This window comes from Meriones unguiculatus, chromosome 1, assembly GCF_030254825.1.
Source record: "Meriones unguiculatus strain TT.TT164.6M chromosome 1, Bangor_MerUng_6.1, whole genome shotgun sequence".
Taxonomy (NCBI): Eukaryota; Metazoa; Chordata; class Mammalia; order Rodentia; family Muridae; genus Meriones; species Meriones unguiculatus.
The window spans coordinates 155,412,001-155,436,672 of NC_083349.1; the positions used below are offsets into that span (position 1 = coordinate 155,412,001).

Below are 24,672 nucleotides of genomic sequence, written 5' to 3' on the forward strand. Positions count from 1 at the left end.
TCCTACACTTTCTCCTCCTGAGCCTTTCTTACAAAAGGACCCCTCCTACTTTCATATCCTTTGTGTATGTATATGTGACCACTGCTTTACCAGGATTGCTTGCATAAGCACAGGTGGAAGGTTATTTGCTGAGCATCTGAAGAAAGTGACATCCCTTTCTATGATTCTAATAGGCTGCCAACTTTTCTACAAAAGAAAAGACTCAAGCTCGCATGGTGGTGCACACCTATAATCCTAGCACATAGGAGAGTCAGACTGAATCAGCAACATACCACGTTTCAGCTTGGACTATAAAAAAATAAAACAAAACACCCATTCATAATACTCAATGCAATTAACTATAATGTACCTGGTAAAAGTCTTTGTTGTCTTGAGAAATTCCAGAGGATGATGACAAGTCAAAATCTAGATGTGGTTCTAAGGGTTTAAAGAGCATACGATGCAAGTGTGGAAATAAGTGTTCTAATTCCGGAAAGTCAAGGTCCACAGCTGGAACTTTTGAGGGGAAAAAAAAAGATACCTTTAAAAACCTGCGGTGAAACTTGGGAAAAGAGAGCTAAGAATATACTCTTTAGAGTGTTTAAACATTTTGGGATAGGAGTTTGGGTGGAGAGATGACTCAGCACGAACTCTGCTCTTCCAGAGGTCCAGAGTTCAACCCCCAGCAACAACTCGGTGCTCACAGCCACCTATACTGGAATCTCATGTCCTCTTCTGGTATACAGGTGTACATGCAGACAGAGTACTCATCTACATAAAATAAAAATAAATAACACCCGCCCCAAAATAATTTTTAATACATCAGGATTACTTCCAGTTGCTCTATATGCTCACAAGATGCATTCAAAATAAGTCCAATCACGATTGTTCCCCAGATAGGAGAAATGGAATCTTCTAGTGACCAAAGTTAATTAGGAATAGCAGGACATATAAGACTATGTGGGAAAGCTTAGCTGTAGAGCTCTGAGCTCTTAGCTTACTTCATGATCAATGATTTAAAATGAGAAAGGTTGTCTTCCTTGTTTCTGGGACTCTCTATACTGCTGTTGTGTGTACTATTTTATTTAATTTCAACTTCTTTTATGGAAGGAAAGAGGTAAATTAACTTCTCTATGGTCCCACAGCGAGCAAATACTCTAAATCTTACTCAAATCTTTTATTGTAGTGCATAAAGGGAGATGTTCTCCTTAATCTTCTGTTTAGGGTCTTCACGCTTATATTTTAAAAATTTATGTTCATTCGTGTCAGTGCGTGTGTGTGCGTACACATGTACCTGCCACAGTGCTTGCATGTAGGTCAAAGAAAACCACCAGAAGTTGGTTGTCTCCTCCTACCACGTGAGTTCTGGGAACTGAACTTATTGGTCAGATAAGTGATGAGTTGATAACAAGTACCTTTAATGCTAAGATATCTCATGGTCCCTTTATACTTTCCAGTTACAGTGTTCCCAGATGCCCTGTCTCATAAATGCCCTCAATATTATCTGTGGCATAAATAATGTATATGCCATAAGAAATATGAAGCTCAAACAATATTTAAAACTAAAAAGGCTGAAAGGTGAAAAGCTAGAAAAAGTTAATACAAATATTCTTTTAAAATAAATAATTTTACCCTGAAAATCTCTTTTTTCAGATATCAAATCTGCTTCATTTATATCCTTGTCTATGATCTGCTGAACACGTGTGTGATCAAATGTGCTTTCTTCCTTCGTGGGCAATAGAGATTCATGAGCACGTAAGAAATGCTGCTGATAATAAATAACTTGTGTTGAAGGAACTGCACAACTAAAAGGATCGGTCTCTTCTTGTTTACTGGTAGATTCTTCTTCTTGATGCTCTGTCTGTTCTGAAAATGACTCTGAAAATGAGTGTAATGAAAACATTTAATTAACATTTATAATACAGCAATTTAACATCTTGAAACTTCCTCACAAACATAATATGTTATAGCAGTATATATTGTTGAGCTTGGTGGAACCAAGAGATTTGTTCAGAGATTTCCATTAAATGGGAAAGTGTGCCAGAGTGCACATATGATTTTGTCATTTTTTAGAATATTAGACTTAAGGTATTCTATTTGACACTGATGCTTTCCTGTGTAGATAAGAGACAGCTTCTTCCCCAAATATACCCCCTAGACACACATGAAGAAACAATGCTTTCTCTATTACCACACTGCGGTTCAGCCAGTGCTGCTCCTTCAATACGTTCACAAAGTTTGATAGTACCTGTATCTGTGAGGCTTAAATCTGTGATTTCATAACTTAAGAAGCTTCCAGTAGAAAAGGTTACTGAAGATAATGGCTCCTGAGAAATCTCTTGTGTTTCAGCCTAAAATTTCAAAGGTAAATATTAGATCATGATCATGACACATCTCAAAAAAACCGCAAGCCATCAACAATGCCAGGTGTCAATTCTGAGCTCAGGTCAAGTGTAGAAACCTTCATAGTGACAAAATTCAGTACTAAAACCTTTTCATCATTGCTCAGAAATGATTGTGCGCACACACACACACACCCACACAAGCACACAAACATGCGCACACACACACCCCCACACACGCATGCACACAGCTTTCTCTCACCATACACAGACCCTAATTGTTTTAAGCTGTTTTGTAGTTTGCTTCTCAGAACTAAGAAGATCATGCACCAAGCAGACCAGAAGGTCTTCTGATGCTCAGATTTGGCTATTTTCATCATTGATCCACTTCAGTAGATCTCAGAGAACAGAGGTTAAGTTTTTAACAAACTAAACAGAAATATAAAACCACACTGCTTAATATATTACACACAGATGTATCACTGACCTTATCATCTAGCTTCACAATTGAACCCAGGTATGTACACGCTTCTTTTTCTTCTTCTGAGACAGCATGACTCAAGACTGCATGATTCTCCACATCAGATTCCTTGACTTTAACTAAAATGTGGATTGGAGGGTTCAAATTAGGGGTACAGAAAATTAAAGTAAATTTTAGTACCAGAGGGTAGCATTCCCTGTATTTCTATACCTTGTTTTTATATTTTGCTTCTTAAAACTGCCTTACCTCAGGCCAAAGAAAAAAAGACCAGTTTATTTACTATCATGTATAAATCTCACTAGGGCAATACTTAATACTTAAGGAAAAAAAAAAAAAAATGCAGTTGTCACTGCTAGTCCAGGGCTAAATTTCTTTTAAAATACTTAAATATCAACTATAAAGTTGGAAGAGTCAAAATATATCAAAATATTAAGAATGATAATGTCCTGTAACACAACTGCAACACAAGAAACTGATGCTGGAGTCAACCCTTCTCTTATGAACCCTCTAACAGGAAATCTCTCATGTCCTATGTTATGCTTTAGCTACAACTCATATATCAATTATCTGTGTTTAATTTACGCTAAAATAAAAAGAAATCCTAGAAAGATAATGACTTAAAAAAAGAAGTCACAGTGAATAAAGTAGTACTGGAGCTCTGCTTTGCAGGCCAGCAAGCGCTATTACAGCTTCACACCTATAAACTTAAAAGCAAGGAAATGAACTTTGGTTGCCACTGGGTGCTGGAATCAACTGACTTAAAATTCTTCATATGTTTACAAGTATCATGAAGCACTCTCTTGCAAGGCCAGTTTACAGAAGATAGTGTTTTTCCTCCTACTACTCTATTCACAGTGTGGCCTACAGAGTCGCCAACTCATCAAATCCTGTACAGTCCTCCTAATGGCATTCACTTAATGAGACAGTTTAACAGTAAAAAGATTTCCTAGCACTCGGAAGACAGAGGCAGAAGAACCAGTGTGAGTTCCAGGGCAGCCTGGTCTACACATATCCCAGCCCCACCCTCATAACTGTTAATGATTTTGTAAATCTAGAGAGCACAGATGTACTACAATGAGCTGATCCCCAACTGTCACCAAAGCTACTTACCACTATTACACAGAACCAAACAACCACTTTTTGTCCACCTGTCCTTGTGTATAGCACATCCACTCCCGAATTATCTCTTACCTGCTTCATCATCATCATGGCTTCTACTGTTATCTTGGGTAGGTGGTTGGTGACAACCAAATGGATCATGCGCCAGCGGGCTCCCCAGGAAACTTTGTTCTCTGCTTACTGAGACCCTTAATGGGTCTCGGCCTTGATAGAAATCTGCTCTTCCTGGGTAGAAAAAGACCTGACTCACTATATTTCCAGCTGCTCAAAGTAAAATGGCCATTTATTTTTAGATATATTTATTTTACGTGTTTGAGTGCTTTGCCTTTGCCTGCCTGTATGAATATACACTTTGTGTACAGTGCCTGTGGAAGCCAGAAGGGGGCATTAAATCCCATGGAGCCGGAATTGAAATAGCTGTGTGCTGGGAACTGAGCATGGGTCCTCTGGAAGAACAGTGTGTACTCAAGCTTTGAACCACCTCTCTAGTGCATAAATGGCCACTTTATCATGTAAAATAGCTATGTAGATAATAGTTTTTAAAAAATACAGCCAGCCTTTTAGCATCCCAAATAAGAAGGGATTTAGAAGAAAGATTCTAAAATATATGATGGGGACCAACAGAAAATAAAGAACCAAAACAAAACTTAACTTTTAAAGTTACTCCTATTTTGTATGGAATAAAAGTAGAATGTTACTAAGGTATAGTATCATAGGAACCAGAAAAAAGTTATTTTCTGTTAACTGCAAATGGACGATCAAATAAATTCAGAAGCGATAAAATTCAGAAGCAAAAAAAAAAAGGAAAGAAAAACAGAAAGTGAAATAGAAGAATTAAGGAAATTTATCTAGAAAACAAAGACAAAAGAAATGAACTACAAGAGGAAAAAGGAAAATCAATACAGATTAGCATTTTCAACTTAATTATTAACCTATGTCCCCTCTAACTGCCCTACCCATATGAAATTTCAACCAAGCTTTGCTCTATGGATTAAAAAGCATGGCAAGGCTTTCACTTACCCCTCAACCAGCTCCCCCCCCTCTGGGGGAAATGACATTTTTTATGAATGACTTAGTTTAGCCAGGGACACATCTGCAATCCCAAACACATGGAAAGCTGAGATAAGAGAACCACATGTTGGAGCTACACTGTGAGTTCCAGGCCATCATGGGCTACACTGCAAGGCTCTGCTTCAAAAAGCCAAAAGAATAATGCTGGGAATTACTGCAGCCGTCTACACACAAAAAAACCAAAAAAAACTCACAACAGGCAGGACTGAATGGGAATGGAAAATGAACTGTTGTAAGAATTCAAAGAGATAAGCGATAGTAATTTACTGGGTTAGAAGTCCACCATGAGAGGGGTCAACTCTTAAAAAGGAAGTGGAATAACATGATTTTCCCTTTAGACAAAATGGCATTTTATAATCTCAAACATGATTCAGTTAACTACAGGACTAAGTGATAAGCATTTCCTTACAATCATTCTGAGTTAGGTAAATGGTTTTAATTCCTGAATGGGAAAAAGCTTCCAAAGCCAGTGAAAAATCCTGACTCTCATTTCACGAAGCATATCACATTCTCACCTGTTATAAGCAGAAAAGCACTGATTCTTAGAGGGCCCATATTTCCCCACCTTACCATATTCTTTCAGTAAGAAACAAGGGCACCTTATTTTATGGCTCGACCCCAACAGCTGAAAGTAACATTGCACTCCTATGTACCTTTTTGTCAACAAAAAAACTGATTTTTTTTTCCTAGACAAGATTTCCTTTGGTAAATCTGTCAAGAAAATTATCTGGTGACTCTAAAATATAAAGATGTTAAGAAATTAAAGGATTTCAGGAAGGATTTTTTTTTTAGTAAAAAAAAAAAAAAAGTAAAAGTAAAAGTAGTATAGTAAACAAATGTGTATGTTCTAATTGCAAGTAAAGCCAAAATTTTAGGCATAATTATCCTACAAGATATACAGGAAAAGATCAAGGCCAGATTGGTCTACCTATCTTGTCCCAGGTCAGCCAGGACTACTAAGTGAGAGCCTGTCTAGAAACAAAACAACAAAAAAACCCGACCAAGATGTAGAAAAAGACCAGTAAGAACAGAAAGGTGAAGGGAAAAAGAGAACTGAGTCCCACCTTGAAACACATCTAGACAGTTGACATAAAAGGAAGCACTGTGTTAGAATGTGGGACAGCAAAGACTTTGTCACAGCACACTGCCCTTCTCCATATGTGAGAGAAGGTAGTTACAGTTTACACTGCGTTCCTCATTGAAAGAGAAGCTAATTAAAGTGCCACATTTCTTTATGTCAAAATCTAAGTACTTAAATAAATTCTATTTTTTATTTATTATTACTGTGTTTACTGTTTTGGAGTGTTGCCATGGCATGTGTGTAGAGGTCAGAGGGCAATCTTTGGGAGTTGGTTCTCTTTTTCCACTTGGGATCCAGAGACTGAACTTCAGCTGTCAGGACTGCACAACGAGGAGGAAAATGCTTTCTACTTGGCAAGCCATTTATCTGGTCCCAAATTTTTAATTATTTTTATGTAAACCAGTTTTTCTTTTTATAAGTATTCAAAGGCTGTTTCTTAGATACATTTTAGCATACTGTTAAAAAAGGTAGAAAGCTAGCAAACTAGTAAGATGTTGTATTTTATCACAATATTTACCTAGAATGGAAGTCCTGCCACTTGCTGGTGACTCCACCTCCTGTATAGTACTAAGCTCATGCTGGTTTAAGTCCAAACCAAATTTAACTTTGGAGACAGGTGGCTTTGAGGCTCTTCCACTCAATTCTTTGTCCAAACTCTCACCTATCAGGTCAAGGACAAATGAAACTTTGTGAACAGGCAGCAAGCTTTTCTTGAGCCAGCTAGGTGCAGGGATGAGGGCAAATAGGTATGGTCAGAAGAGAATAGGGATTATCTCACCACTGTACTCAGCATGGACATCTGCTGAACATGGCTGCTCATCACTAGGGCTCTCTTGATCTGAGTCTCCCCAGGCAAGACCTTGAATATGAGGAAACCACCCTGTGAGCTGTTCTAGCCTCTGCATTTTCAAATCATTCTCACCTGAGGGCTGCCTTGCCTGAAAAATGAGGATGATAAGAACAATGTGTGTTAAGGGGTTATGTGAAGAACCCATGAGATTTAAATCTGTCAAACCTTAACTGAATGAATAGTCTATCAATGCAGTCTTCCTTGCATCTCTGTAATCCGCCCACCTCATGGGCCCAACAAAGTACTTGGAAAACACCATGAATTTACGATTTTCTTTTGCTCTGTAACTATAAAGTTCCTGTAACTGTTTCCAAAGTGGAACATGCTATTCAGGAAAACCTGAACCTATATCCCCAGGTATAGCTCAGAATAAACAATCTGTGTTTTATGTTGACAGATCAAAACTGAGAAATACTTCCATCATTGAAGGCATGAAACTCCCAGTATAAGGTTCAACCACATTTCAGCCCCACACCCAACCCTTAACTCCCTCTGCCTTATTGACAGATTAGATCTGAATGTTTCCCTTTGCCTTTCCCCCATTATCTTTCCTTCACAACTCTAGGACTATTATATTATGGACTCAAGTGCTCCCTGAACATCTAAGTGCTGCAGAATTCTGCTTGTACTAAGAGACTTAAGAAATGGCCTAATATAGAATATAGAGGCATTCTAACTATTCTGATGTGTCTGAGTGACCACATCAGTCTCCTCAACAACTCAAATGTAAGCACCATCAGTAGGTCTGGCCTCTATCAGCCTATAGCCATACCAGCTATACCACTATGTCATTTAGGAAAAAAGCACAACACAGACTGATTCATATACAAATGTTAACAACATCATTAGAGAACAGAACTGCCACAGTATAAGAAAAAGCCTGTTAACCAGTTCTTTTTTACAATTTTTATCTGTCGCAGTGCAGTGAGAACCCTCTGCAACAAAACTCATATATGAAGATGGGTATTCTTTAATGTAGACTGTATTTAAAATTATCCTAAAGTAGATACACTTCTGTTTTAATTTCCACACTCCCAATAACCAAGGAGAAGGAATGGAATCAGGTTTAAACATCTATTATGTAATGCTGAAGTTTAAAATTCAGAACATACCTGACTGACATTAAAGAAATCTTTCAAAGTCTCTCTGTGTTTTTCGATTTGCTGTTGCAAAGCTGTCTGTGTCTGCACATGCAATTCTTCTTGGGCTCTTTGCCTAGAGTATAGAGCTTCTCTTTGTAGATTCAGCTGCTTCTGAAGACTCATGTTATCTTCCTGAATTAACGCAGGCTGGAAAGAACTTAAAAGACTGTCCTGCAATCTTGGGATCACACCATCATTAGAAGGAGCTTCATGCTCCTTTTTAGATAAATGTAACTCACAAATGCTTTTAGATTTAGCTTCTGCAAAAGGTAGTGGAATGAATGGATGCTCAATTTCCTTGGACAGAAACAAAGCAGGGAAGGCATGCTCAGTAGATTCACTTTTGTTTTTGCTGTTTTGTTTGTGTAAAAGCAGTTCTTTATGAAATACCATTTCTAAGTTCAACTGCTCTGCCAGATTATCCTGTGGAGGCAGAAGAGGCTGTGAAAAGCTCAGACACTCACTATGGTACCTGGGCATGTCAGTACCATCCTTTTTGTCTGGGAAAGACTGTAAGGAATCTTCAGAGTTGACAATAGGCAGTGCTTCCTGGGATGAGAATGAAAAGGAGCTAATTTGTTCAGAAGATACCCTTTGCTCCAACTTATTTAACCTTTGCAAAAGCAGTTCCTCTTGTATTTCCTGGCCAAATCTAATGCCTTGCCTTTGCCTACCTAACTGTTGTTGAAATGTCTTTAAATAACCATGATGAGGTTGGATAAAATGTTCAGCAGACATCTCTTCAAATTTACATGGTCTGGGAAACACCAGCTTTTCCTGGGTTTCCTCAGTAGAACAAAATAAATTTGTTTGTGCATGACGGTGTTCTGACTGTGCAGTCAGATCATCCTGCTGAGGTAAAGCAGTATGTGATAAACCCAATGCCCTGCCAGGTAAACCCATAATCTCAGAACAACTGGAAGACATTGCTTCGTCACTGATAGTTGAACACAGCTCCTGTGTTCTTTCAGAGTCAGAAAGAGGGAATGAAGCAAGTGAACGCTGTGGTTTCAGGGGAGAAGACAGACCAACTTGCTCTGGAAATACTCTTTCCTTCCACTCTCTTAGGTCTTTTTCAAGAGCTTCTTGTCGAGAGTGAATGATGGCTTCCCTTTGTGCAGCTAACTGTTCTTGAAGGACCTTCAAACTGTCTTGCTGAGGCTGGATGAGTTGGGATATCTTTAAAAGTCTACCCTGCAATTCTGGCAGCTGAAGGTTTGATGTCACTCTACTGCTGCTCTCTGTTGAGAGTGAGCCTTGTGTTGTAGAGTCAGCAGAAGGCAAGGACACACCCAATGGCAGTCCTAATGAGGGTATGAAGGGAGAAAAGCCTGTCTGTTGAGAAAATGAATTTTCCCGAGTTTGAGAACTAAGCTGACAGTTCTCTTTTTCCATGTCTACCCATTCTTGGTGTTCCTGAAAATTACCTGGTAGGGGGAATGTATGTTGTGAAAATCTAACTAGTCTTTCCTGAAATCCTGGAATTTTAAAATGGCTTAAGGGACCTGTACTATCACTGACTGATATAAACTCCTGGGATCTTTCTAATTCTACCACTTGGGATGGAGAAGACAGGGTGCCAGACTGTTGCGAATAAAGTCCTTTTTCTAATTCATTTAGTTTGTGTGAAAATTCCTGAATCTCTTTTCTAGTACCACGTATAAACCTCGGAATATGTGCCTGATCCTGAAGTGTTATAAAATGTTGTCTTGGAAGGCTGTGCTGTGGAAAGCCACGAGACTCCTCCTGAAGTTCTGGGGTGATCGGGTGACTGGGGGGAACAATATTCTCTTTCCCAGATGAATATTGTTCCTGGAATCTCTTCGAACCAGCTTCTGAAACTGCACGAGAAGCATCCGAATGGTGAGCAAACACTGAGAAAAGTGAATTTACTGGCCCAGCCCTACTGCCTCCCAAAGCACTTTCTCTATGTAAAAGTAATGACTCTTGAGTGTCATGTCTAGGCTGAATCGTATCCATCTGCGCTGTCAGCCGTTCTCGCAGAAATTTTAAACTTCTGTGAAGTGGTAGGGTCTGCTGTAGAAAACCTGAAGATCCATCCTGAGATTTTGAGGTTTCAGACTGGCTTGGGAAAAGCCCTATTTTGTTTGTAGGTAAAGGCGGTTCCTGGATTTTTCCAGATTGTTTAGAAGCCAATGTTAGGGAACTAAATGACTGCTGAGCCACCTGATGTGGCCAAGAAGGCCCAGCCTGTTCAGAACATACAATTTCATCCAGTTTACTCTGTTTATGTGCAAACATGACCTCCTGGGCTTCTCGCCTAGCCTGAAGGTTATCCTTTTGAACACTGAACTGTTCTTGGAGAAATTCTGAACTGGTTTGCTGTGACGAGATAGGCTGTGAAACACCCCAAAGCCTGTCCACATTGCCTGAGGAAACAGTGCCATCACTTTCTGTTGAAGATGCCTGGATTTCTCCTGATTCAGCTGAGGTAGATGGCAGTGAAGGAAATAAGTTTCCAACTGATGAAGATGAAGGTAGAAATACTTGAAGAGCAGTCTGCTTTTCCAGTTCTTTCTGTTTATACAAAAGCACCTTTTCCGGAGCCTCTTGTCTTGCCTGAAGAACTTCCTTCTGTATTTCTAACTGTTCTTGGAGAACCTTTGAGTCACCCTGCTGGGTTGTGCTTGTTTCTGAAGATGACAAAGGCTGATCATGCATTTGAGTGATTACAGACTGGTTTATGGTTTTTAAGGGTTTCTGAATTTTTCCAGATTCAAGTTTAACTGGAAGACTAGCAAAAGAACATGCAAGTACCAGTGGCCTATCAGAAGACAAAGTTCTTGAAAGTGCTTGAGAATCTTCAGGGATGGACTCAGAGTCTTTCTCATGCATTTCTGCCTGAGAGAACTGCTGTGGATGTTCCTGTGACTCCACAGACTGCTTGGCTAACTTCTCTGATGTACCTGTTTCTCCTTGCCTCTGTGGAAAGTGACCCTCTCCTGGTAACTGAATATCACCATGATCTAATGCAGGGGTATGTGAGGGTTGCACAGGTTGATATTTGGTAGGACTTAGCTTCAATCTCTGGCTTGGATCCCAATGCTCTGATGCGGCAGCAGACTTTTGGGATTTCTGTGGCGGCCCTAATACAACAGAATCAGGTGCCAGTGATGCGGCTGGTACAGGGAGACATCTTTCTTTTAATACAGTTTGGTATTCAAGTAATCGTTTCCTGGCAGTCTCAACAGACTGCTTGTGTAACCTATCAAAAACAAATATAAAAACAAATACTAGTAATTTGTAATTAAAAAAAAAAACCCTCAAATTCTCAAATTTTACACATTACAATCTATAAGCATCAATCTAAGGTTATTGATATTTACAGTGATTCCCACTGCCCTTAAAAAAACACCATGGCGATTTCTAAGGGACTTCCAATAGGATCCTAATAGAAAACAAATCATAAATCCCCAAGATGTAAGACTCTGTCTCACAGAAATTATACTTCATTCCGTACCTATTTTGTTGTAAAAGCTGATGTTGATAGTTACGAATCATCTGCCTGTGACAGTCTTCATCAGAAATCATAGCATGTGACATTGGGGCAGGGCAAACCTAAAAATGAATATACGGTTTTCTACAGTGTCAGGTAAATCCAGCAGCTCAACACACATCTTACTAATAAACCTGACCATATCTGCACTGGCACAGGACACAAACTGAAGAGGACATCTACCAGGTGAGTGGAACATAAACAACATTTTCTGGCCCCCAATGCCATGCTACCTCAAACTGAGTTTTCTTTCGTTTCTCTTCTTCCAGTTGAGCCCGGAAACAATCAGTTTCTAATCTTAACTTCTGTTGCTCAATTTGTTCAAGTAATTCCAACTGCTTCTGCTTCTGCTCTTCTATCTCCATTATCTAAGTAATGAGAATATTATTGTTCTAACTAACAGCAAACTCTGAAGAGAAATGTTCACATACATTGCATTAAAAAGAAATATATGTCATCAACAAACGGACCCATTATCCATGAAATAAGTAGTCTTAAATCTGCCACTGATGTTGCCAAGGGGATTATGGGAGAACCAAGAGAAAGTGGAAAGAAGAATACAGCAGAGATTTAGGAGGCAAATGAGTATAAACAGAGACCAAATACACTCTGTCAAGCTGATATATAAACCATGTTACCAAAGAATCATAGATTAAGACATGCTGCACAGGTCAAACAAAACTGTAACCCCAGGGCCTGCTTACCTGTTTGTGCCTTGCTGACATTCGAATTCTGACTGCTTCTTCCTGAGGATGAAGCAGTACTGAACTCTGAGCCACAGTTGTGACAGGTGGAGACACAGCCATCGCTACAAGAGCCCCCAAACAAAAATAAGCTTCTTAATTGTTATTCAGAAAGATGACTACAGAAAAAATATGAGGAACCAAGTAAGTTTAATTGGAGGATAAGACAGAAATACCTTGTTCCTTTCCAGCACCGGCTTGGTAGAAAAATGGCTTATCTTCACTACTCAGTGGTCCTGACTCAATTGTCAGCCTATCACTGTCTGTGACTGTAAAAGATAGCACTGTTATGACAGTGTCAAAACAACAGGAACCTGCATTCAGATCAACCATTCTCTTTTGGTCCACATGAAGTGGACATTCAGTGAAGACTCAGTCATCTTTTTGGTAGCTACATACATTAACCATCCAACCTAAGGCAAATATTATAAGAAAAAAACCAAAGGCCAAAGAGGAGCTAAAGAAATATCAACAAATTTTTACTAGAATATTAGTTTCTAGGGATTTTATCATATAAGGATAGCCAATAATTTTGCACAGAGCACTCATTCAATCATTTATCATGGTATGGCAGATGACAAGGAATATTGTACTGAATGACAAGAGACCTCAAAGAGGTTTGAAGGTTGAAAGAGGGACAGAAACATCATATAATCAGCTCAGAAAAACTTAGAGAATTAAAACCACGTACTATGTAAAGAAAATAAAGGCTATATTACACAATAAATAAGGACACTAGATTGGTGAGTCAGGTGTGATTTCTCTGAGAAAATGATAACGATAAGGAAGGAGGTCAGGTGAAGGAGAGGAATAGATCTACACAAACACCCACAGGCAAGGCATGCAGAAAGCTGAAAAAGAAGAATGAGAATCCCCCTTTTGCTGCTGTATCCACAGCCAAGAGTATACTCAGGCTACAGAAGAGGCTTTCCTCTAGTTTCCTCTGCTCTGGAAAAAAGGTCTGGTTGGACCCCAGTGAGACCAACGAAACCGCAATGCCAACTCCCATCAGTAAATCAGGAAGCTGATCAATGATGGGCTGATCATCCGGAAGTCTGTGACAGTCCATTTCCGGGCTCGATGCTGGCTAACACCTTGGCTTGATGGAAGGGCACAGACATGGGCATAGGGAAGCAGAAGGGTATGGCCAACGCTTAGATGCCAAAAGGAGCTCCTGGCTGGAAGGCTGAGGCTAGTAAGTGTAAGTCCAAGGAAGCATGGAAGTGCAGGGAGGATAGCCTTCAGGCCAAGAAGGAGGAGATCATCAAGAGACAGAGGAAGAGACCAAGAAATGAAGCTTCCCTCATGTCTGTACATAGTGGCTTGGCTGTGGATCAGTCATTGAAGTAAAATAACAACAAAAATAAAAGGAGAATGCCTATTCATGCAGGACATTTTCAAAATAATGTAATTATAGGTTCAGCAGCAGAGTTCCTTTTATTAGGATTCCATTAATGTATTCTTTCTACTTGTCTGGCCTCCTATAGTTTCCTCTATAGCCGGAATCCCTTAGGTGGTCAGCTCCCTTCTCACTGAATTCTCTCCTCCAAAAGAACTTCCATTCTCATGCTTTAAATATGTGACTTCCTGAATTAACTAAGCTATTCAACTAATTCAACAAAAACCGAACTTTTGATACACAAGGCCTCTGAGAACAGAGCAATAAATAAAATCTTCAAGTTCCTCTCTCACAAATGGGTTAGATGTGAAGAAAATAGCAAAATAAACAAGAAAGCAAGTCTATTGCCTGCTGGTAAGAGCTAAAAAGAAAAAGCAGATTGAGAGAGATTGTGACGAGATGGGAGCACTAAGAGGAAGGCAGAAGTGCCATTTTATATAAAGTGAGCAGAGAAAGCCTCACTGAGAAATTAGCAGTTGAACATATTCAGAAAGGCAGTAAGGGAGCAAGCCACAGAAACATCTACAGGAGAATGCTGGCCAAAACACCGAACAATATGAGCTGTGATTAGGCTGCCTGAGGAGCAGGGAGGAAGCCAGCATCTACAGTACAGTGGTCGTAAGAGATATGAAGAGAACCAAGTCAGAGAACATGTGTGTGAAGCCACAGTGAGCAGTCTGGTTTCAACTGAGTGAATCACATACTCACGCTAGGGCCTGATGCAGAAGAACAAAATGAGCTGACCTGGGTTCTTACATGGTCACTTGATGAAGAGACTCTAGTGGGAGTTGCAAAGGATGAAGATTGAACTGTGACAAGAATCTACACTAGAAAACAAATGCAGCTGAAACTAGAATGACTGGTGGTGAGAAATGGTTGGGTTTTGAATATAGTTTAAGTGTGGGACCAATTGAAATTGTTGACAGTCTGGATGTAGGTAATCAAGTATAGCCAAAATGATTTAAACTTTTTTTGCTTGAACAAATGAACATATTACCAAGTACTGAGCTGTGGGGAGCCAGGGGAGGGGAGTGACAAAAGCAGCTGTAGATGGGGAAAGAGTTATTCAGAATTCAATCTGGAGAAAATCTCAGATGGTGCTAAATTTGAAAGAGAAAATACTAAATGAGTTGTGTCCAAGGAGACCAACTTGAGAAACATTCACTTTAGATGACATCAGTAAATATGTAATATTGTAAAGTGTGAGTCAGAGTAAGCTACAGAGATTTAAATGAAGGGAAACAGATCTAAAGAATGGATTCTGAGGGCAATAGCCCAGTGGGTGCAGCAAAAGAAACCACAAAGGAGAAAAACAGAGAGAGGTGTTGGAAGGCCTAGTAAAGCACGCAGGCCAAGGCTTCTTATGCACAGTGTAAAATCCAGCTGTCTTCTCTCAGAAGCTTGGAAGCGAAACATTTCCACACACACAGAAACATACCTTCAAAAAAAAAAAAATCCAAAAACTCTTAAGACCTTCACAATATATAGAAACCTTGTTCATATGATCCTAGTGACTTCTGAAAGTGTATTTAAGAGCTACTCCCCAGTTCCTTAAAGTTAACAAATAAATAAACTATTTCTGATGGGAATGTAAAGACATATTCAACACTTTCAAAATCACTAATATATGTTTTTCTTTTAACTAAAAATAGTTTTCTAAAAATTCTTATTAAAAAATAAAGATGTGGAAGTCAGGTAAATGCCTGCATGCCTGTAATATCAGCACTCAGGGAGGCAGAGCAGGTGATCTCCAAATTCCAGACCAGCCTGGTCTACAAAGCGAGTCCAGGACAGCCAAGGCTACACAGTGAAACCCTGTCTCAAAAAATAAAATAAAGTGTGGGGAGGCTAGAAAAATTTAGCTGTTCAAGGGTGCCTACTACTCTTTCAGAGGATCTGGGTCTTGTTCCCAGCACCCATATGGTTGCTCACAACCAACTGTAGTTCCAGTTCCAGGGGATCTGATGCCTTCTGACTGATCTCCACATGCACGTTGTACACATAAACAGGCATAAACATATATAATTTTAAAAAGTTATAAGTAAATCACTAGGTATGTCATGCAGAAACAACAAGAAAGCAATAGTCTAAATGTTACAAGTAGTTACTACTATAACTAACTGCTGTGGCTCAATGATTTCCAGAGTTCACACAGAGAGCAGCAGTGGTTCAAGAGGTTCACTAACATACTCAATGTTCTTCTGTTGCCATTAAGTAGCTGAATTGTTTCTTAAATTTAAAAGTTTTATGTATATGGGTATTTTGCCTGATGTATGTCTGTATACCACGGCCAGCTTAGTACCTTCAGAGGACAGAGAGGGGGTCTGATTGTCTAGGACTGCAATTATAGAAGGCCACAAGCCACCACGTGGGTGCAATTGAATCTAAGTGTTCTTAACCACTGAGACACCTCTCCAGTCAGTTTCTTAACTTTTGATCTCTATTCTTTGATTTCTCATACATGAGTCAACTACTACTCTTCCCCACTACTCCCAACCCTACCGCCCCCTCCCCACTGCCAAAATAGAGACTGATACCAGGACTTTCAGGCTCTACCACTTTGCTAACCCCTAAACTCAGGTATGAGCATCCTTTTAACAATGTACTATCAGACAACTACTGGAGATCACACCTTGTTCCTGCTCAGAGAACAGTGTTCCTTCCTCCGTGGCAATGGCTCCTGATTCCATGCTTGCTGCTTTACTCTCAATCTCACTGGTACTTGTAGTCATTTCACCTTCATCCTCAGACACGGATTTAATTGTCCAGAGAGATTGTTGGCTTCGAATCTTATTTAATAATCTTTTAAAAAGAATTCTTGCGGGAATTTGTTGAGACTTTGTTGCAAAGGACACTAAAAAAGAGAAAATTTACTTTAATATTTTTAGGCAAATTGTTCTATCTTTATAGTCAGTAACTGCTATAATTATTTAGTTAAAACAAAAGCATGACTTTATTTTCAATACTTAAAGGTTAGCAGTATATTCAACGATAGCAAAATTGTCTTAGTTTAACAATCAAGTATAATTTTTTCAACTTAAATTCAAATTTAGAGCATTTCCAGTAACATAATACATGCATACTAATTTCAAACTTAACTCTCGGGAGGACATTCACTCTGCTTGCTAGGTGATGCACACTGTACAACTTCTCATCACCTGCTGCCTGGGGTTCCTGTCTGAGTCACACACTGTAAGATTTCATGCTCTGTGCTAGGGAAGAGCCCACACAGTTCTCAGCAGGCTATAGGGGAAAAATAAAAAACAAACCAAAACAACCAAACCAAAACAACTTTAAACTCTTCAAAGTAAAGCACCTGCTTTCAAATGGTTCTTGTTAACACCTGGGGTAAATCTATCTCTCACCATAAGGAAACCCTTTCAGTTATCAAACCAAAAACAAGGTATCCCTTCAAGTATTCCTCCACAGAGATGGCACAACCTAAGAACAGAACTAAAAATTCTCTGTGGGGAGCAAACTGTGATGCAAGCGCACAATGCTTTGGTTTAATCAAAGAAAAGGTTATGAATATCAAAGATGCTGAAAACTGGCAATGAAGTACATTATAATCCATATTTTAAAGAAATTCTAACAGAATTGAAAATGTAGGAAACCCCAGAACTTTGGAGGCAGAGGCAGGTGGATCTCTGTAAGTTCAAGGCCAGCCTGGTCTACAAAGCGAGTTCCATGTCAGTCAAGGGTACAAAGAAAAACTCTTGTCTCAAAACCCCACAACCTCCAAAAAAAAAGTAGTTTATAGTTCAGCACACAAAAACTGTATGTGCAGTGCAGCAAATGTCACAGATGTGTCCAGCAACAGTGTCCAGGTCACTGTGCAACATCTCCAGCACCGAGGCCCTTTGTCCTTATTCATCAATAGACACAAAAGGTCACTTACCTGTACCCTGCAAAGCCACACAGGGCTATACAGTAGTTTTACCCTGTTCCTTAATTCTATATAAACAGAGCCATATACTTAGGGTAACATTTTCTGCCTGGTTTATTTAGTTAATCATTAATCTGTGATCTACCCATTTTAAAGATAGATTCATTGTCTAATCCATCTATCCATTCATCCATCCATATTTTGTGTGTATGTACTAGGGATAAAACTTAAGGCCTTACATATGCTGGGCAAATACTCTACCACTGAGCAACACTACCATGTTTTATCTGTAGTTATTTTCAATGAGGATTTAGTTTAAGGATGGAAATGGGAATTCCTAGCCTTTTGTGGTTGTTCAAGAAACAATTATTGTTATTTTGTCCAGACCAGCACCAAACTCTTGGTTGTCCTGTTGGCTCTGCCTCCTGAATAGTTGGAGCAACACCAGCTTCTAAGCTTTTTTATGAAAAGCTGGAAGACTAAAAAACATTAAGCCAAATCCTAACTGGGATCAACAGAAAATAGTGGGGTTTTTAATTTTTGTTTTGTTTTTTGTTTGTTTTGTTTTTTTGTTTTTTGAGACAGGGTTTCTTTGTGTAGCCTTGGGTGTCCTGAACTTGCTTTGTAGACCACGGTGGCCTTGAACTCAAGATAATCCACCTGCCTTTGCCTCCAAGTGCTGGGATTACAGCTGTGCACCAGATTGTTTCTTTAAGTAATGCTAAGCTTCAACTCTGGCTTACTAGAAATATGAATAAAAAGTTCCATTAGAACAACTAAAACTCTGGATGAAATGGTTAAAAAAAAAAAGTCCTCTTAAAGACACTATTAATCTAGCAAGAAAATAAGATTCTTGAGAAAAAAGTTTCTGGAAAAACTGAAAAAACAAAGTGGGTAATTACCGAACCCACTGTCTGCTGAGCTCACAGCGGAGACAAACCAGAGTATCATATTTGTGAGGAGACTTGTAGGCAGAGAAGACGGGGAGAAGGCCCTGAGCTCCCACCATCAAGTTAGAGCCTTAAAGAGCTAGTTTCACAATGCAGGCTGCTGGTGATGAGATGTAAATTGATTGGCATGGCATAAAGGCAACACAGACAGAAATAAAGAGGAAAAATGAGGTCAGTTCAATGATGTGGATCTGGTCTTTAAGGAGGCAGAAGTAAAGAGAAAAGTGTTTGGTCTGTCTCAGGTAACCACAATACCATCACTCACTTAATTACATTTATTTATTTACTGGGGAAGGGACAACTTCCAGGAGTTGGTTCCCTCCTTCCATCATTGGGTCCCAGGAATCAAACTGAGGTCATTAGGCTCAAAGACAAGTGGTTTCAGCCACTGAGGCATCTTGACGGCCCCATCAATCACTTAAGTTAGGAAGCAAAGGTTTCAGTAGGCAAGAAGTAACTAAGCTTAGTGCTGGTGTTAAGTACCTGTGAGACAGCCAAGTGAGAAAGTTCAATACTGCAGGTAGGGGTAAAGGGTAGGAGATCAAAGTTTGTATAACTCATCATACCCAGCAGCAATGGAACACAACAGAATTTCTAATGATCTGGTCAAGTCATAAGACTGCTGACCCTTCAAATGAATTTAGAACTAAGCATCTCATTCACATAACCTCAAGATCTCCAGATGGTATCATGTGTGAGTGGCTCCCTCCAACAAGTGTGGAACTGACTTCCAACAGCAGAAATACAAAGACATAAAGAATGACACTGCTACTATTAGTGTCATCATCTGTACTTATTATTAGCTAATACCATTAGATAATGATTAAAATTCTTTCGAGTTTTAACATTCAGCTTAGGAGCTTTTACCACCTGTTCCACTAGGACATATTATTTCAGTGTCTGGCACTTGAAGGTTCTCAGTTTCTCCTTGAATTTCTTGTTCCATTGAAAGGTCCAGTTCTTCATCTTGGAGATGTTCAGATATTGTGGGCAAAGGCTGAGGCTTAAGATGCAAAATCAGGTTTCCTTTCATCTCTGAATAAAGAAATACAGAGACATGTTTCCCTTCTAATACGAATGAAAATACTTGGGGAGAAAAACCCTTAATTATAAAAATTTTAAGACTATCAGTTTCTCTCTGTTTATTTGAGAGACAGGGTTTCTGTGTAGTCTTGGCTGTCCTGGACTTGCTCTGTAGACCAGGCTGGCCTCAAACTCACAGTGTTCCACCTGCCTCTGCCTCCCTGAGTGTTGGGATTAAAGACATGAGCCACCACAGCCGGCTTTTTTTTTTTTCCTTTTTAAAAGCTATCAGTTTTTAGGTCTCTTTTTGCACAATAACTCATTTATAAATACAGTTTATCACTACAAATATTATTTCCCACCAAAACATGTACAAGCACCCCTGAAAGTCCCTTACTCCTGTCTGCATTGTACATATCTTCAAAGGCGAACTCCAGCTCTCGCTGCCAGTCTTCATTTAGCTCGCTGCGTCTGTATGGCAGTTCAACTAGTTGGGGTGGCATCTGTGCCACTGTCTGTCGCCTATGTGCCAGGTCTTCTTTCTGCAGCTGTTCGAGTTCTTCCATTAGTCTCTCTTGGTTCTTCAATAGAATGAACAGATTAGTGACAGCTGAGTTAAATTTGAGACAGTTATATTAACTGGCGAGGTGAAAGTGTGAAGAATAAGGCCTAGAATATCCCCCTCTTCCATTTATTCTGACAGAAGACATTGTATACTGATGTATACATTTAACAAATATCTACTGAATGCTGAATTAGTAGACTAGTAATGGGAAAAACAGGTAGCACAGTTGCTACTGCCTAGACCATCAAGTTTGGAAAGTGTCTGCCACTAGCCATTCTCCTGGGAAAGGAAAGCTATATCATCATGCCCTATTTAACTGCCAAGGGCTCCTGCAAGGTACTGTACGTGCTTCAGTTTTCCCTGTACCGCTCAGGTCCTAAGTGACTGTGACTTAACTAACCATACTTTTGCATCACTCCAAACTCTTGAGTCTCATGATTAAAGAGGGTTTGTGTGTGGAGTACTCTTTTATGTGTAGAGTACTACTAACATGAAAGTATAATGAAGTTACCTAATTTAGCTTTGATGGGTAAAGGACAGATCTGAGAAACCTCTTCAGTTTCTGGATAAGTGTTTAGTCATACAAAAAAGGAGGAGGTAGTAGAAAAAAAAACAGGGGCAGCACATAGCTGCTATGGCTATGAAGGTGACCTCTATCATTTGTATGGCTAGGGAAGAGGGCAAAGGGATTACAGACAAAAAAATAAAATAAAACCAGATGCAGACAGAATCCAAATGCCAATTACAACAGGCCCAGCAGAAAATAAGTTCCCAGATCAAGCAAGAGAATGGAATCTATTCAGATGACTTTTTTTTTTTTTTTGGGGGGGGAGGGAGAGAATAGGGTTAAAGACAGGGTTTCTCAGTGTAGCCCTAGTTGTTCTGGAACTCATTCTGTAGACCAGGCTGGCCTTGAACTCAGAGATATGCCTGCCTCTGACTCCCAAGTGTTGAGATTAAAGGCATGGGCTACGTCCTGGCCTGGATTACTTTTCTTTTCTTTTCTTTTCTTTTTTTTTTAAAGATTTATTATTTATACAGCATCATACTCGCATCTACGCCTGCCTACCTGCCAGAAGAGGGCACCAGATCACATTATAGATGGCTGTGAGCCACCATGTGGTTGCTGGGAATTGAACTCAGGACCTTTGGAAGAACATACAGTGCTCTTAACCTCTGAGCCATCTCTCCAGCCCCCTGGATTACTTTTCTTAAGTGAGGAATATTAGTCTAGAGTAAAGAGGAGTGGCCTGAACAACTGGTTTTTAATGACAGTATATGTATTACTTGCTATTTGAGTAAGTGCATTATTCTGGCTCTTTGGAAGCATGGTATGTCACTCTATTAGTATTTTTCCTAATTATGGTGAATTTATAAAATTCTACGCATGCTCCTATGAGCTTTTTGCAGCCCTCAGGAAACAGATTATAAAACTTAGCTCATAGAGTGAGCTAAGACAACACAGAGGTAAATCCAGGCAAGCTGTGGAAGCTCACTTCTGTAGCCACTCAACACTGCTGCTTTTATGGAAGAATGGATTCAACTTATAACTGTTCCTCACAGTTTCTGTTATTATTTCTTATAGGTTTAAGTCTTAGATGACAATTATTAGTAATTCAGACATTCAGTTAACTGAATCATGTTACTTCTATCTTAGGAAAGTGAACAATTTGAGGGAGGAGGTCACAATCTAAACCCCACTTTCAAGTAAACTTCCTCAGGATAAGCATTTAATGTCCAATGAAGCACTTAAAACTCTCTCCTAAGGTGCTGGGGTAAAATACACAAATGTAGTCAAACACACACAGGAAAGAGAAACATGCAGCAAGATAAGTCACTCTATGCAGTATTTCAAGAATAAGGACATGAGCTGACCTTTGAATCAACATCTAAAGGGACAGTAAGTGTTCTGCTCAGAAAATACTTAAAGAATCAACTGCACAAATTTATATAACACAAATGCAATAAAAATTACTACATGAAAAAAATGAGTCATCTTTTCAGGCTTTTCTTGGATTGAATAAATGTTTAAAAAAAAGCATTAGTAAACATGCAAAACAAAGATTCACTGTAAGAACAGCTTTATTTAACCTGAGCTTTAAAAAGGATGGCAAAGGATACTGGGAAATTTTAAGGAAACTATAGAATTCAGAGACTTTATGTACTTTATGTGGCGATTAACCCTGGTAACATGACAAAATCTAGAATCACCTGGGGATGTACCTTTGGGCATACCTGTGGGGAATTATGTGGCTGAAGAAATTGAGGTGGAGACCTGACCACTGTGGGTGCTAAACTGTATGAGAAAGAAGGCTGAGCAGCTTTAGGCATTGTGCTCTGGTCCTGACTGGTGTTCTGTGACTAGCTCCTGATTCCTTGACTTACCCTCCATGATGGACTGTACCTTCAACTGTGAGGTAAAATAAACTCTTCCTTCCTTAAGTAGCTTTTTTTTTTTGGGGGGGGGTATTTTTATCACAACAGAAAAGACAGTTAAGAGACATAAATTCATACTCTAGGGCTCTGACCTCACTCCCCAAGCAGTTCTACAATGCCACCAACCAGCCCATCAGCAGCAGTCACAGGTCATAGGAGATCTTACTTGCGCCAAGTGGATCTTCTTCATGGCTTGGGATCCTCGAACATGAGCCCTCTCAAGCTGTTCCATTCTCTCCTGTGCTGCCTGTTTACGTAGTCCTTCCAACCGTCTAGCTTCTTCTTCAGCAGCCAAGTGAGCATCTGGCTAGCAGTCAATCAACATAATTTTACATCTTTTTTAAAGAAGTGTTAAAGAAACAGCTTTAAAAAGTAATGTAATTAATAGAGTATTTTTTCTACTTATATGAAATTAAATAAAAAGATTTGATTATTTAAAAGCAAGTAAATTTACTGGGGTTATGGGGGAGGGGTTTCAAGACAGGGTTTCTTGTGTAGCCCTGGCTGTCCTCAAACCCATTTAGCTCTACCTGCCTCCACTTCCCAAGTGCTGGGACTACACGTCCAGCAGTAAAACAGTTTTTAATATCTGCAATTATAACATCCAGCTATAAAATGATCAAATTATTAGTAGAAAATCTTGTACATCTATTTTAAAACACATCAGGATTTTGTCTACTCAAAAATATTACTCATGATTTATTTTTCATTTTTTTGTAGCCCTGGTTACCCTAGAACTAGCTCTGTAGCTCAAGCTGTCCTCAAACTCAAAGAGATCTGCCTGCTTTTGCCTCGAGTGCTGGGATGAAAGGTGTACACCACCATTGCCCAACCTTACTTTATGATTTTTAAGATATTCCTCTAAATGGCAACGCTAGCTAAACTAAGACCAGAATAATGACTTAAATATAACCCTGGCTTCCTAGAACTCATGTAGAAATACAGACTATGTCAATTACCATATCGTTACACTTATTTGAATATTTACTTCAAATATATACAACATTTTGTTTAACATTTATTTCATTTTAATTATGTGCATGTGTGAACAAATGCAGGGTTCCCTGAGAGTCCAGAAGAGGGCAGCTGGTTTCCTGGAGCTGGAGCTAAGTCTGGTTATAAGAAATACACTGTGGGTGTGGGTGCTCTGTAACATAAATAAGCACTTAACTGCTGAGCCACATCTTCAGCCCCATAAGCAGCATTTTGAATGTAACCAGAAATGAAAAGCTTTGTCTTTTATATGATCAAATTCTATCAATAAATCAAAACAAAAGACAGGCTTGGTGGTACACATCTGTAGTCCCAGCACTCAGGGATGCAGAAGCAAGTGATATCTCTGAGTTCGAGGCCAGCCTGGTCTACAAAGCGAGTCCAGGACAGCCAAGGCCATACAGAGAAGCCCTGCCTCCAAACAAACAAACAAACAAAATTAATAATAGAAACAAAAGTTATTAACTTTGTACATAAAATTAAAGGCTCCTAGTGTGGATGTGGTGACTCACTCCTTCAGACAATGAGTTTAAGGCCATTATGAACTAAAATAAAACACTGTCTCACAGAAAAAACATAAAAACTCCCCAAATAGTGAGATAGTAGGTGAAGAGACTGACAAGGAAAAGAAGAGTTTCACTAACCAAGTAAGCCTATTAAAAATGGTTACCACAGCCAGGCAGTAGTGGCACACGCCTTTATTCGCAGCACTCAGGGAAGCAGAGGCAGGTAGATCTCTTTGAGTTTGAGGCCAGCCTGGTCTGCAGAGTAAGTGCCAAACAGCCAGGGTTACACAAAAGCAAGGCAAAACAAACAAACATTAGTGCCTATTACAAACATAATTATTATATAAACTTAAATAATGTCAGGCAGAACAAAAATAGATTAAATAAAAATTGTAATGAGCATAGAATATTAAACAAAATAAGCTATTAGAATAACACTTCCCTCCATTCAGGCCATGAAATTTTCATGAAGTAAGTTGCTATGGAATTCTGCCCCTCATGAAGATAAATTTAAAGCAGAATGTCAATTTGGATAAATTAAAATCTTAAGGGGGAGGGAAACTTCAAAACCATACATAACGTGAATGAT

General features: G+C 39.3%; 1 protein-coding gene and 2 non-coding genes across 8 annotated transcripts in view; all 3 read right to left on the reverse strand.

Moving 5' to 3' along the window:
• Positions 1-24,672, reverse strand: part of Cep295 (centrosomal protein 295) — a 42,670-nt gene that overhangs the window by 3,965 nt on the left and 14,033 nt on the right. For 4 of the 6 annotated variants that reach the window (XM_060369577.1, XM_060369574.1, XM_060369568.1 and 1 more), the window contains exons 7-22: positions 22,751-22,891; positions 19,981-20,164; positions 19,431-19,595; positions 16,357-16,578; positions 12,502-12,594; positions 12,287-12,390; positions 11,816-11,950; positions 11,547-11,644; positions 8,036-11,291; positions 6,852-7,011; positions 6,591-6,734; positions 3,994-4,146; positions 2,809-2,921; positions 2,228-2,330; positions 1,612-1,857; positions 350-495 (exon numbers count right to left, since the gene is read on the reverse strand). In XM_060369577.1, coding sequence (XP_060225560.1) covers positions 350-495; positions 1,612-1,857; positions 2,228-2,330; positions 2,809-2,921; positions 3,994-4,146; positions 6,591-6,734; positions 6,852-7,011; positions 8,036-11,291; positions 11,547-11,644; positions 11,816-11,950; positions 12,287-12,390; positions 12,502-12,594; positions 16,357-16,578; positions 19,431-19,595; positions 19,981-20,164; positions 22,751-22,891 — 5,463 coding nt within the window. The remainder of the gene's footprint in view (positions 1-349; positions 496-1,611; positions 1,858-2,227; positions 2,331-2,808; positions 2,922-3,993; positions 4,147-6,590; positions 6,735-6,851; positions 7,012-8,035; positions 11,292-11,546; positions 11,645-11,815; positions 11,951-12,286; positions 12,391-12,501; positions 12,595-16,356; positions 16,579-19,430; positions 19,596-19,980; positions 20,165-22,750; positions 22,892-24,672) is intronic. The other 2 variants (XM_060369588.1, XM_060369584.1) reach the window with 2 other exon arrangements.
• On the reverse strand, positions 2,417-2,486 carry LOC132651540 (small nucleolar RNA U2-30). Its single transcript, XR_009589155.1, has one exon. It is a non-coding gene; the product is annotated as a small nucleolar RNA U2-30 (small nucleolar RNA).
• On the reverse strand, positions 2,627-2,706 carry LOC132651544 (small nucleolar RNA U2-19). Its single transcript, XR_009589156.1, has one exon. It is a non-coding gene; the product is annotated as a small nucleolar RNA U2-19 (small nucleolar RNA).